This window comes from Biomphalaria glabrata, chromosome 15 (genome assembly GCF_947242115.1).
Source record: "Biomphalaria glabrata chromosome 15, xgBioGlab47.1, whole genome shotgun sequence".
NCBI classification, from domain to species: domain Eukaryota; kingdom Metazoa; phylum Mollusca; class Gastropoda; family Planorbidae; genus Biomphalaria; species Biomphalaria glabrata.
Genome location: NC_074725.1, coordinates 2,443,652 through 2,458,086, shown reverse-complemented (window position 1 = coordinate 2,458,086; position 14,435 = coordinate 2,443,652). Strand labels below are relative to the sequence as shown.

The window sequence follows — 14,435 nt, the reverse complement described above, 5'->3', positions numbered from 1 at the left end:
GTTATCTATTTTGTTTCGTTTGAAAATAAATTTCATTTCAAACTAGAGTTATCTATTTTGTTTCGTTTGAAAATAAATTTCATTTCAAACTAGAGTTATCTATTTTGTTCCGTTTGAAAATTCATTCTAAAACGTGCATAACATCTCTAAATCAGTGTTTCCCAAACTGTGTCGGGTGGAGCCCTAGTGTTTCACAAACTACTGGAATGATTAACTAGTGCGCCACCACGTAAATAAACCTCACACAAAAAAAAAAGTTTTCCGCTAAATACTCAGAATGTGCAAAGTGTTCCGCTAAATACTCAGAGTGTGCAAAGTGTTCCGCTAAATACTCAGAGTGTGCAAAGTGTTCCGCTAAATACTCAGAGTGTGCAAAGTGTTCCGTTAAGGACAAAAGTTTGGGAAACACTGCTCTAAATGAATATATTGTTATTACCCTGCCATGCACACCGCCATCCAAGCTTGTGCAGAAGGTGCGCACTGTTAGAGACTAGACCAGCGGTTCTCAACCTTTTAGGCTCGGCGACCCCTTTTTACAACCCCCCCCCCCAATCTGCCGCGACCCCCCCCCCTCCGCATACACACACAGCAATAGAAGAATGGACAAAAACAATTCATTTTTTCGATGGTCTTAGGCGACCCCTGGCGAATCGTCAATCGACCCCAAAGGGGTCGCTATCCACAGGTTGAGAACCCCTGGACTAGACGGAGAAGGGTGTTGACCATAGACATAAATAAATATAGACTGGAAAAAGGAAATAACTTCATGTAACTTGAAATCATGTATATCTATTGTTGTCGGATTTCTGAAAAGTTGCATGATCTTCAGTCTTAGAGATTTAACAAAACTGCACTGCTGTATAATAAAGTACACAAAATTGCAAGTCACAAATGTTCGTTTCATAAAACTCTTTTATCGGCCAGTCTATATTTATTTACGTCTATGGTGTTGACATTAGGAAGAAGAGAATGAAGTTCCTCCCAAGTCTAGAACTGATGAAGAGGCTGTGTGCAAGGCAGAAATTTGTTATTATGTGTTTGGATAGTTTTCTATTCTTTCTATTTCGTGTTTTCTTTTCACTAAGCCTCAGACGGCGACCTAAAAAGGGGAGTTATTCAGCTTATACCACCACTTCAGTCAAATACTATTTCTTTCCCTTGTTCTAGATACCAAACAAAATAATTAATTAGCAATAGTTAATAAACTATTTGGTTATTTTTTATTTTTTTTTACTGATTCTTGTGTAAAAAGAAACAATTGTGCAAAATTTCAGCTTGATTCGACATTGGGTGTGAGAGATATAACGTGTACAATGTTTTAATCAGACAGACAGACAGACTGAGTTGATAGAAGCTTTTTAAAAATTCAGCCGATGGTTTTTCAAATTGGAGTTATTGACATTTAAATTTTGCGTAAAAAGTTGTAATAATAAACATTTTACCATTTTTATTTAAATGCTTAGAAACATTTATATTTAATAAATTAGTAAATTTTTGACATCTCAAAAAAAAACAAAAACGGGGTTCTATGAGATTTTGTTTTAAGCTAGTTCATACGTTCCCTCAACAATACTGAAAGAGAAACTAGATTAGACCAATCGTATAGACCAATCGTATCGCTTCATTCTTGTTGATGTCTAAGGGCTGAGCCGAAGGCTCTTCGAGCCCTAAGTTTGAAAAAAAACCTGCTTGGACGCCAAACAGTAAAAAAAAAAAAAACCTGTGTGAACACACAGTTCTGTTTGGGAGAGACCCTAGACAATGCCTATGTAAAGCATTACTGTTGACCGATGCATTTGGCCCCCAACGCGTGGGCTAGACACGGCCGAGAATACACCGGGATCTTCTGCCATTTTCCTTCAATGTACCAAGCTAACTGTGCGGGACCCGCCATTTATGTAACGGTCCCTTTGAGGAACAGCGCATGGATGTGTGACAGGTTTGTGGGGACTTTTTTACAACCCTGCCCGTGCAAGAGGTTGACTCTCGTCTACCCGTGGGCATCCTCACGGGAGTCCTGTGTTGCTACCCATTTAGCCTAACCACTTCCTCTAATGGCCGTTTCCACGCGGGCGCCACGATGAGGCAGAGTAGCGTGCTCGCGTCGCTTCATTCTTACATTAGCTTTAGTCGGTCATGACAAGACAACCAAGCGATAGTGTTTGTTGTGTGTTGAGTGGTCTGGCGAGAAAATACACACTGCCGTGGTAAGTCAAGCATGTAAATCTACTTTTAATACGCATTTTTTCTTTGCTTATAAGATCCTAGATCTAACTGCATAGACCAAGATATATTTCTTTTACAAGAATGTAAACTTGGCTGTATGGTCTTCTTTTATAATATAAGTCAATAGATTAAAACACATTTGTGACGTCACATAGAAACCCGGTGAAAGTCTGACTGTTTTGGATGCGCAGGAAAATTACGTCGGAAAAACATCAATTACTAAGTTATTATTGCAAAGAAAAATAAAAGAATCATATATTCATTATCTGTAAATCAAAACACATATTATATCAAAATTTGTCAAAACCATCGGAGTTTCCCTTTAAAACGCCTCTTGAAGAACGGCGTATGGATCATAGCAGGACTGCTGGGGCTCTCTTGCAATCTCTGACCAGTGCAAATGAAGTCCAAGAGGAGTCTTGTTGAACTACCTGTGAAGGCTCTTTATTTGTGTGCTAGATGCGAAGATCTTTTGTTTCGATGTAAAGATGTCTTGAGGTTACTTTAAGATAGTGTTGATCAGACAAAACTCTTCTGATAATATGATTTAGTGAAGATTTCTGTTTCATACATCTACTCAAACACCCAAACAAGATCTTCAAATATAACTGTTAATTCAAACAAACTAACTACTGTTCAATGATACCTCAAAATAGAAAAATTCGAACAACATTCACACACGAAACACATACACATTCACAACCAGCGCTTTATGGATTTGACTTCTATGTACTTCTCGATGACGACAGCTGATCTTGTAACACTCTAACCGAAAGTGGGATAAAGGAGTTTTTAAATCATTCTGTTTTAGTCCTAATGGAAAGGAGACGACCACTTCGTTCAGATCTTATGTAACAGTGATTTAGTGGGTGCAGGTTGTCTTTAAGAATCGTGAGTGTTTTGGAAAGGCATCTTTCATGAAAAAGCTCTCCAAGAGTTCGCTTTTAAAAAACGAATGTCTTTTAAAATTACCTGCTCTTGATTGTGGACAGAGAAATACAGAGTTGCAGATCTTAGAGAAGAAGTGGAGATGGATTGGTCACACCCTTAGAAACAACAGAGCTAGTCAGGCCTTAGAGTGGAACCCCCAGAAAACAAGACGTAGAGGAAGACCAAAAAGAACGTAGCGACGCAGTGTACTAGATGAAGCCGAGAGGACAGGAAAGAGCTGGGAAGCCATCACAAAACTAGCAAAAGACAGTGAAGAGTGGCGTGTTTTTATTGAGGTCCTATGCTCCATGAGGAACGCAAAGTAAAGATGATGATGTGAATGAATTCGAATGCAAGAATTCTTTTTATCTTTATTTTTCATTGAATGAACTAATGCTTAAGTGTCACATGTATCCGATAATCTGGTTGAATCCTGTCTTATGTTTCGTGCTCTTACAATAGTTAAACTGGGCTACTAGTTTTAAAAAGGTGAAGATGAAGATGAATATATTTTTTTTTAAATTAATACAAATTATAAAAGACATTGAGATTAAAAAAAAAAACAAGTAAAATTAAACAAAAAATACTAAGAAATCAACAACAAATCTTTCATTTAGTGTACTTGTATCAATTATTTTGATCATTCATGTATTTAAATTTGTAATAGATCTAGACTAACAATAATAAATCTGTGTGATTACAAATATTTTTAACAATTGTTTTTGTTTAGCGCCATTTCATGCAAGCCTTCTGACTACGCTATCGCTTGTCTGGACCAGGGGAAGGGGAGAAAGAAGACGTTGTCGCTTGTTAAATGAGTTTATAAAAAAAAGTGAGCGACTTGAATTCGAAAGCCAACACGCTAACCACTATGCCAGAGAGCTGCTTATGAAAATAGCTTTTATTGTTTTTTTTTTCTACAAACAATAAAGGGGACTAATTCAACTTACAACCACTTTATCAATCAAAGAAAATTTCTTTCCCTTGTTTGAGATACAATACCAAATAGCTAATTAACTTTTTTTTTTTTTTTTATTGATTCTTGTGTTGTCAGGTAAAAGAAATAATTGTGCAAAATTTCAGCTTGATTCGAGTTTGGTGTGGGAAACTGACAGACTTAGTTTGAATAAGCTTTTAAAAAAAAACAAGTAGAAAAAAAATGAAAATCTAAATTCATATATCCTACTGGAAAGTTCTACTGCAACGGCATGCTTTTATCGTTCGAAAGCGAACCTTTTTATTTGCATACTGAAATATTCAAGTCGTTTGTCTGTCCGGGTGAAATCTTTTATGCATTATTTCTCCCTCTTCCTATTCTGTGATAAACTAGAAGCTTGAATCATTCAAAACATTAGTTTTATTAGTTAATCTTAATTAATCGTAATTAATTAATTTTGTTTCATAATAACTACACCATCGGCCAAACAATACAGCCACGCATTTATTTTGTTTAAAGGGATATTGCTGTTGACTGTTTGTTTTCATAGCTTCTAATGTTTGTGCTGAAAATATTAAGACCTGCCTTTTTACATGCAACGTTTACCCAATAGATGGCCCATGGCTGGACCCTTCGTGAGCCGCCTTTGAGTTTTTTTGTGAAAACACAAACTCTTTATAAAATCTTGTTTTATTACGCTTATGTTTTTGTTGAACTATGAAACAATGTAGTCATCGTGTCTTTCAACAGTAGCGACAAAGATTCGCGTCATGGTGTGCAACCGAAAAAGTGGCGAAAGTGGAGCATTACTCTAAAAGTACCATACTTCATTTGACTAAAACTCTACACAAGAAACATACTTGGCGTATCCAATATAAATATCAGGGATACATTTCCAATAAACAAGAAACTAAAGATATGAAATGCAACACAGACCTAATTTCTGGAAATATTCGAACACATTTTCATTTTATTTTATTTTTTTTATAACTCAGAGCAACATTTTCATCGCTAAAGAAATGTACAGAAGATATTTATTTGAACGTAAGATGACTTCTGCTAGACTTCTGCTAGATTTCCCTAGATCCACTGTTTAGCTGGTCTGCCCAACAAATGCTCCTACAAAGAGTACTGCTTTGGTTGGTTTGTCCCGGATGGCAAAAACAAATGGCCTGTCAACTTTAACATCTGTGGATTTAACCGTCGGACGAGATCTGAAATATTAATAGAAAAAAAAAATGAAACATTATCATCATCAACAAACTCCATTTTAGTGAGGGCTTGAGAGGTTCAAATCATCTCTTGCCAAAACCCTGGATGTTTATGTGTAGTGCATGTATGTCATCGTATAGGTCAATAACCTGTCGTATAGGTCAATAACCTGTCGTATAGGTCAATAACCTGTCGTATAGGTCAATAACCTGTCGTATAGGTCAATAACCTGTCGTATAGGTCAATAACCTGTCGTATAGGTCAATAACCTGTCGTATAGGTCAATAACCTGTCGTATAGGTCAATAACCTGTCGTATAGGTCAATAACCTGTCGTATAGGTCAATAACCTGTCGTATAGGTCAATAACCTGTCGTATAGGTCAATAACCTGTCGTATAGGTCAATAACCTGTCGTATAGGTCAATAACCTGTCGTATAGGTCAATAACCTGTCGTATAGGTCAATAACCTGTCGTATAGGTCAATAACCTGTCGTATAGGTCAATAACCTGTCGTATAGGTCAATAACCTGTCGTATAGGTCAATAACCTGTCGTATAGGTCAATAACCTGTCGTATAGGTCAATAACCTGTCGAGACAGAGAGCAGCAAGTCTGGGGCAGTCGAAGAAAGTATGAAACACGGTGTCCCTCCCCCCCCTCCCCCGCAGTGTGGTGGGCACCGTGAGTCGATCAGAGCATGCAAGTCTTGTTTAGTACATTTCCAAAAATTGTTTTGATTGCTAAGGTTCAGTCACGAATGAATGTCTGTATGTATGTATAGTGATGGGAACTAAACTAAATTTTTTTAGTTAAACTAAAACTAAGTTAGTGAGGTCTTGCTCCCGGTCCAGGAAGGTTGGACGTTTACTTCCTGGACTGGTGTTTGTATTATTTCTTGAGAGTGATATAATTGTGTGCTTTATTTGATATTAAAGAGTTTTTGGTATTCATGAAAGCTGGAGTTATAGTTGAAGTATAATGAATATTAAATGTTCATATTTGTGAGTAATTTGTAATTGAGTATTTAGGTAACCCCGACGAGCCTAAGGAGCCAAGTCAAAGAAAAGCTAAGAAATGGCATAATGAAGGTTACCCCTAATTGAAATAAAATTTTCATTACTGAACCATTGGGGCCAGTATGGGATTGATATTGGCACAATAAGAGTTATCCCTAATAGAGCACCACTAAATTTTTCAGTTTCTAAACCATTGGGACCAGCATTGGAATGATAGTAGCAGTGGCGTCACTAAAGGGGTGCGGTCCGCACCGGGTGACACCCGTTGAAAACAATGCACTTTTGAAACAAATGACAATTTAAAAAATTGTGTTAGTGGCTAAATATTGGAACATGTTAATCACAATATTGATAAATAGATCTATAAACACTTGTACAAATATTTCAGCTGAGCATTGTCACGAGTCGAGTCAGTGACCTATTTCGACCAGTTTCTAGAAGCCCGAGGTCAAACCAGTGCAAGTGTCCAGCGTAAACAAGTTAATTTTAGGTATCCAATCAAAGAAAGAGGTTTAGGGAAAAAAATAGCACACGTCAGCTTCTAGAAGGTCAAAGTTACTAAAATAATTAGGGGAGAAGTTTCCATGATTCTGGAATGTACGATTAAGAGAGGTATAAATTAAGGAAAAGTCAGTTAGACGGGGTCCTCGCATAGTAGTAGTTCTTGAAGAGCGATGGTCCTCGATTAGTAATGATTATAAGTTTTGTGATATTAGCGGGCCCATTAAGTAAAGTTTTATTAGTTGAAGTTATACTAAGTGAAGTTTTATGTATATTTAAGTTTTATTTATGAAGTATCAAGTCAAGTTGTTATTGAATTGAGAAGTTAATTTGATGTGAAAGTTGAAGAAGTATTATTAAAGAAGTTTAAAGAAAATACAGAGAGATGTTTCTTTCTTCATTTCATTGAATTGTCAAGTTTGATCATATAATCCCCGGATTTTTTAATGAAATTCTACAAAATGCCCAAAACGTTACATCATACTTTATATCAAAAGAAGATGTGAATACTTACTTTCAGATGTATATTAGCTGCATGTATATAAACACTGCTTTGATTTTTAACAATGTTTTTATCAAATCTATTGAAATAGTAGCTAGCACCGTAATATCAGGATGCCAACCAATAGTCATTGTTAAACAAATGACGGCATTCTTCAGGCATAAAATATAATTGAAATCTCACATTGGAAAGTAAGTGGCACTTAAGATTTCTGAATATGATGGTGTAATTGATGTTGAATGTAAAAGAAGCTCTAGCCAATATTATTATTATAGCTTTTATATAGCGCTAATTTCATGCTTATAGCATGCTCGGAGCGCTTTGGTCCAATTTCTTTTGTGGACCAGTGAGGGGGAGTTGGTTTTCCGTGTTGCCTTTAGGCGCTCAGTAAACGCAACTCTGCCCGAGTCGGGTGTCGAACCTTATGCCCCCTTCTAGGTAGTCAAGACAAGCCACGTTCAAGCGCACTTAACCTCTCGACCATGTTACAATGAATCAGTCGAATTAAATAGACTTAAATATTTTACCGATTTCACAAAATTGCGCAGAAAATTATCCCGAGCAAAAGGAAAAGTACGCTACTTGTTAAAAGAAGGGTTCTGATTCTTCCTATTTGGGAATCATTTAGTTACTTCATAGCAAGAAATTGTATGTTTTTTGTTGTCAACTATTATCCATTATTATCAACTAATTCTGTAGAAATGAAATATTAAATGAGTAACTCAATAAGTGCTGGAAATAAAGTCCCGAAATTGGAATATCAAAAAGTTGTATGAAGAATAGTATCAGGGTTGGAAAACTGGACAACAGCGGCATCTATTACAATTGACAAAGAACTCGTTGCTATGATTGATGTAAAGATGGAAGGATATATTGCACAGATTGTTTCTATAAAATCAGAATATTTGACATGTCGTGACCATTTTAACGACGAGTCTTTATTGAGTATAGAGCTTCCATAAGATGATGAAAATGTAATGTAGATAAAACCCATCACCGAAAGTGTATCTATAATGTTGAAAAGTTTATAAATGTTTTAGAAAACTACGTAAAAGATATACTCTCAGAATTAAACACCTTTATATTTTGTTTGACAGCACACCTGACATTTTTTTTTCGTTTCCCTTTCAGATCTTGCGATCTATGGGGCAGATGATCTTAAGGTCATCTGATTCTATGGCCAACGGTTAACAAGCAGGGTATTATGTGGCCAGCACAACGACCAACCGCCTTTACATTCCCCAACTAGAGTCAGGTACCCATTAGAGTTGGGTGGACTAGGGCGCAATAAAAATCCCGAAATTAAAAATCCCAGTCTTCACCAAGATTTGAACCCAGGACCCTAGGTTCGGAAGCCGAGCGCTTAACCACTCAGCCACCGCACCCCCAAAACTAATCAGATTCATAAGTTATAAGATTTAAAGGGAGAAAAAAGAGGATGAGCTCTACTTAATATCTTAAAATGTCTAGAAAGAGGGTTAGCCACGTGTTGGCTTGAATTTATGATATGCTGAGCTCAGGAATATAAACAATGCAATATCAGAACGATAATGGCACAATAAAGGTTTCTCTTAATTGAGCCCCAATAAAAATGTCAGTTACTGAACCATTAGGACATTATGGGCTTGATTACGACACGATTCAGGAAATCCTTAATAAAAATATAAAATATTTCTAAAAAATCCTTTTTTGTTTAAAAAAAAAAAAAAGCTTTTCTAAGGGAAACAACTCTGCACTTATAACTATGCTGAGTGCAACTCAATAGTGCAGAAGTTATTTCCCATTCTGTGTCGATATTGGCAGGATTAGGGTTGTCCATATTGGCCCCTAAAGGATAACCTCGCCCATTAGGGCCCACACTGGTCTGTTTTTGGGCTGCAATTAGAGCAATGGGGGAAAAACCCCAATCAAAAACGATACTGCGACATAATGGGCATGTCTATTGGGGAAGTTTAACCTGAGCCGTGCGAAATATGAGCCAAAGGGACATTAGCCCGTCCAGCACTATGCTCTAATAAGTAAGGCCTTGGCAGCCTCCGCCTCGTTGTTCCCAGTCACCGCCGGATTTGTCCCCGCACTCAAAAGATTTATAAACCGAGGCAAGTTGCTGGGGGAGGCGCGGTGGCTGAGCGGTAAAGCGAGCGAGGTCACGGGTTCGAATCCTGGTGAAGACTGCGATTTTTAATTTCGGGATCTTTGAGTGCCTCTGAGTCTACCCAGATTTAATGGGTACAGGGGCGGACTGAGCATCAAAATCGGCCCGGGCATTACCATATAAACCGGCCCACAAATGAATGGCATGTTATATCATGGGCGTAGCCAGGATTTTTTCGGTGGGGGGATTTTTTTCTACCCCCTTCTGCAATGTACATGAATGTAATTAATCTTCATTACATTCTGACCTTTCATTCTTTCTGGCGTTTTTTTTTTAGTCTAGAATAAGCTCTTCTTTTAATTAGTGGAAAGACAGTACACACCACCAAGGACACATGGGAGTCTCGGAGAGCGCTGTGAGCTCTTCAGCTGGGTCCAGGGCGAAGCCCCAGATTCAAGCATTATTTCCGTTATTTTAAGCTTTAAAAAGGCATATTCTGAGGTATCTACAGTGCAATTAGCCTGCTACTCTTCAGCTGAAAAATTCAAAAAACCAAATCTGCTATTCACTGCACTTAATTAATGGAGCTAGTGATTGGTAAAAAAAAGGTTAGTTTTTGTATTGTTTACCTGCGAGTAAGCAGAGCCGCAGTGGCTGCCGATGCCTCTGTGCCTCGCTCATTGACATCAATGAAAGCTTTGTGTATGACGTCGTCAATAGAGAGATCAACTGAACTTATACCGGATAAATCCGCCTTCAAAGAAACAAAAGAGAAATAAATAAAATAATCACAATGTAACTTAGAAAATTTACAATGAAAAATAAACGGTATGGATGTTTATGTTTTTAAGAAAACAATTAGGCCCTACACTGATAATATTCATCTACTGGTAAGGGTAAGCTTAAGTTCTTAATCTTTTATACCTGATAGAAATTTTTAACGTGAGGTATATAGCATGATATGGGTTATCGGAACTACAATTAAAAAGGTATTATTCAGTTACTATTACTGTAATGCTTTGCGTGCATATTGACAGTTAAATATGATTTTTATACATGTAAAAATATTGATGACATAGAGAACTTATGCTCTCGGTGGAGCGTAATTCAAGTTCAGATAGAAGCAAAAAAAAAATTTTTTTTTTATTCTTTTTTTTTTAATACAAAAAAAAATAAATTAAATCTCATCTAATGGAGAGAGCTCTGCACCTACACCTAGGTATTTCAATTAAAGTTATTTCCCTTACTCGATTTCAAACAAAATAATTAATTGCCAATAATTATTTGACTAATCGGTAATTTTTAAATTGATTCATGTTTTTTTTTATAGGTACAATAAACGATTATTTAAATTTTCAACTTGATCCGACAATGGTTGAGAGAAAAATAACGTATTCAAATATCTAAGGGCAAGAAACCCTACATATTTAGTCATTTCACATTTGACTAGAATAATACCTTTAGTAAAATCACTAAATGTAGAAAGCCTGCAGACTAGAAGATTTACAAAGAACCTAGCAATTATACATAAAACATTGAACCATAATCTTCAAATTAAAAACCTTCAATAAAATACTCAGAAAGACACAAAGATAAAGGCATATTCCACGTTCCATATGCTAGGACAAATTTGTAGACATGCTCCTTCTTCCCTAGTGCTATTAGAGCATGGAATGGGTTGCCTGAGCTAGCCAGGAAAACCAGTGACTTAGCAGAATTTAAGTCATTTGCTAACATGCATGTCGTGTAAGACGTAATCATGTTCTTGTTTGGAGTAACGTCTGTATTTTATAAGATAAGATAAGATATATGTGAATACTGAAAGAATTATTTCCCTTGTAGGTATCAAACAAAATAATTAATTATCAGTAATGAATTCACTTATTGGTTATTGTTTTTTTTTATTTTGTATTTATTCATATTTTTTGTCTGTCAATGAATAATTGTTCAAAGTTTTAACTTGATCCGAGAATGAGAAATAACGTATTTCAACCTTTTTACCAGACAGACAGACAGACAGAGTAAATATACATAAAACATTGAACCATAATCTTCAAATAAAAAACCTTCAATAAAATACTCAGAAAGACACAAAGATAAAGGCATATTCCACGTTCCATATGCTAGGACAAATTTGTAGACATGCTCCTTCTTCCCTAGTGCTATTAGAGCATGGAATGGGTTGCCTGAGCTAGCCAGGAAAACCAGTGACTTAGCAGAATTTAAGTCATTTGCTAACATGCATGTCGTGTAAGACGTAATCATGTTCTTGTTTGGAGTAACGTCTGTATTTTATAAGATAAGATAAGATATATGTGAATACTGAAAGAATTATTTCCCTTGTAGGTATCAAACAAAATAATTAATTATCAGTAATGAATTCACTTATTGGTTATTGTTTTTTTTTATTTTGTATTTATTCATATTTTTTGTCTGTCAATGAATAATTGTTCAAAGTTTTAACTTGATCCGAGAATGAGAAATAACGTATTTCAACCTTTTTACCAGACAGACAGACAGACAGAGTAAATTGATATAAACTTTGGAAAAAAAGTGTAGACACAAAGAAAAGACATACTTTTTAAACATGGAAAGAAACAGGAAACAGATGAGAAGAAAAGGGGTTAAGCATGACAAAAGAAATAATAATAATAATAATAATGGATGGATGGCTGCCTGGTCGTGCGGTTTGCACGCTGGACTGTCGTTCGGACTTATCGATGGTCCCGGGTTCAAACCCTGCCCACTCCCATCCCCCGCCGTCCTGCGGGAGGTTTGGACTAGGAAGTAATTATCTTCAACTCTGAAGGAACATCCGAAATAAGTAAAACATTTTACAAACAAACATTTTTACAAACATTACAAACACATACACGAGAGCTACAATGACAGTTAATCTAAAAAAAGTTTTAAACAGATAGGTCTTAATGTTCTTCTTAAAAGTGGTGTAGAATGTTGTCTGTCTGAGATCAATGGGGAGTGAGCTTAGAGCAGAGATAGAGAGGGGTCAGGAAGAGAGACGGAGAGAGAGAACGAGAGAAAAAGAAGGAGGAGTTAAATTACCTTGTCAGAAAAAGCTTCTTTAATCCCAAGAGATTGCAAAGAAGACTTGAGCTTCAATGAGGTGCTCTCGATTTTAAACTTTGGCAGCTCCAAATGAATGCTGGCCGGCTCCATGTTTCTGAAGACACGATCAGCTGCATCTTGTCCGTATTTCTGAGTGTTGCTTAACTCCTGATAATATTATTTTATATTTGAAAACAAAATGCTGATACAAGATACAGAATGTAGTAGACAGTAATGATAAGATACTATTGATAAGCTGAAATCTTATTGGGATGGGTGTGGACGAGATGCGAAAACCAATAGGCTACCTAGCAAGGGGACACGAGTTTGAATCCCGACTCGAGCAGAGTTGTTTTTGCAGAGCACCTAAAGGAAGCGCGGAAAACTCACAGACAATCTTTCCCCGTCCGGTCCACAAAAAAGATTTGACCAGGAGCGTAGCTAGAAATTTTCCATCATTTAGGGGCCCGTGGGGCTTGATCTCTTTGGGGGTCCCTGCATTTTGCGTAATATTTAATGTAAAAAAAATACTAATTTGAGGCCTCTGAAGCAGGTGCGCGGGGGGGGGGGGGATTTTCAAATCTTCCTCCTACCCAAGCTACGCCAATCTATTTTTTTTTTAACTCCGCTTGTTATGCCAGATACGCAAACATCTAGTAAGCAATTCTAGTGAGCGATTCGAGAGAATAATCCAACGGCCCATGTTGAATGACTTGTCCCATTGACATGTAGTGTAGGCTGGGTGTTGACATCTTATTTCATGTAAGATACTTAGACCGTACTTAGACGTCGGCTATTATGTAAGATACACGAACGTCAGATACTATGTATGATTCATTATGTCAGCATGATGGATAGTGAAACAAATGGTTGCTATAACAACAAACTCACAACGTGCTTACTCTCGAAGATATTCTTTTTAGAAAATAGATTTTGTTTTGTTTCGTCTGCAGAAGTAATGATACAATGACATCTTTAAAAAAAAATCCTTTTGGAAATACAGAAAATATTGATAACTCTCTCTCTCTCTCTTATCGAATACTACATTCAAAAGTTCCTTGTTATGTTCCCGAGGTCAAGGTCAGGTTTAGTTCCATGTAAACGGTGAACTTTTATGACGTCATGGAAATATATTTTTTTAAAAGAATTTAATATTTATGAATGAATAAACTAGAAAGTCGACTCCTTAAAGATACTCTGTATGGTGATCTAATAGAAGGCAGGAGAGTTGCAACTTGTCCACTTGTAATGTACAACGATGTATGGTGATCTAATAGAAGTCAGGAGAGCTGCAGCTTGTCCACTTGTAATGTACACTAATGTATGGTGATCTAATAGAAGGCAGGAGAGCTGCAGCTTGTCCACTAGTAGTGTACACTGATGCATGGTGATCTAATAGAAGGCAGGAGAGCTGCAGCTTGTCCACTTGTAATGTACACTGATGCATGGTGATCTAATAGAAGGCAGGAGAGCTGCAGCTTGTCCACTTGTAATGTACACTGATGCATGAAGGCGTGACACAAACCTCTTCAGAATGAAGAGCATCAGTATGGGGAAGGAAGCACTGGATAGATCCACACGTAAAGTAATCGTAAAGGAGGGGTCCTAGATTGCGGATGGCAGACACACCAATAGTAGAAGTAATGGTGCGGGTGTCATGGCAGAGGAGCCACCTGTGACCGCAGTTGTCAATCAAGGTTTGGCTTCTTAGGTTATATGATAAGTTGCAAAAGGAATCGATCGTTCCTCTAGAGGTAAAATGTCAGAGATAATCGAGTACACCTAAGTAATCGATCTTTTTTATTTAACAAATTGTACGTGTGTGTGTGCGTGGAGTGGGGTCTTGTTGTTGGAAATATTCCTGAGCTAGATGGCTAAGTTATACTTATCTTTGACCTAATTATACTTATTCGTTGGTCTAGTTATGCTTCTTTTTTTTACCTAATTAT

The 14,435-nt window shown here is 36.8% G+C and overlaps 1 protein-coding gene across 2 annotated transcripts in view; it reads right to left on the bottom strand.

Moving 5' to 3' along the window:
* Nucleotides 1-5,030: 5,030 nt before the first annotated feature.
* LOC106072970 (serpin B6-like) overlaps nucleotides 5,031-14,435 on the bottom strand; it is a 30,642-nt gene continuing 21,237 nt past the window's right edge. For both annotated transcript variants that reach the window (XM_056012718.1, XM_056012719.1), the window contains 3 exons: nucleotides 12,484-12,654; nucleotides 10,050-10,174; nucleotides 5,031-5,307 (listed from right to left, as the gene is read on the bottom strand). In XM_056012718.1, coding sequence (XP_055868693.1) covers nucleotides 5,187-5,307; nucleotides 10,050-10,174; nucleotides 12,484-12,654 — 417 coding nt within the window. In that variant the 3' untranslated portion in view covers nucleotides 5,031-5,186. The remainder of the gene's footprint in view (nucleotides 5,308-10,049; nucleotides 10,175-12,483; nucleotides 12,655-14,435) is intronic.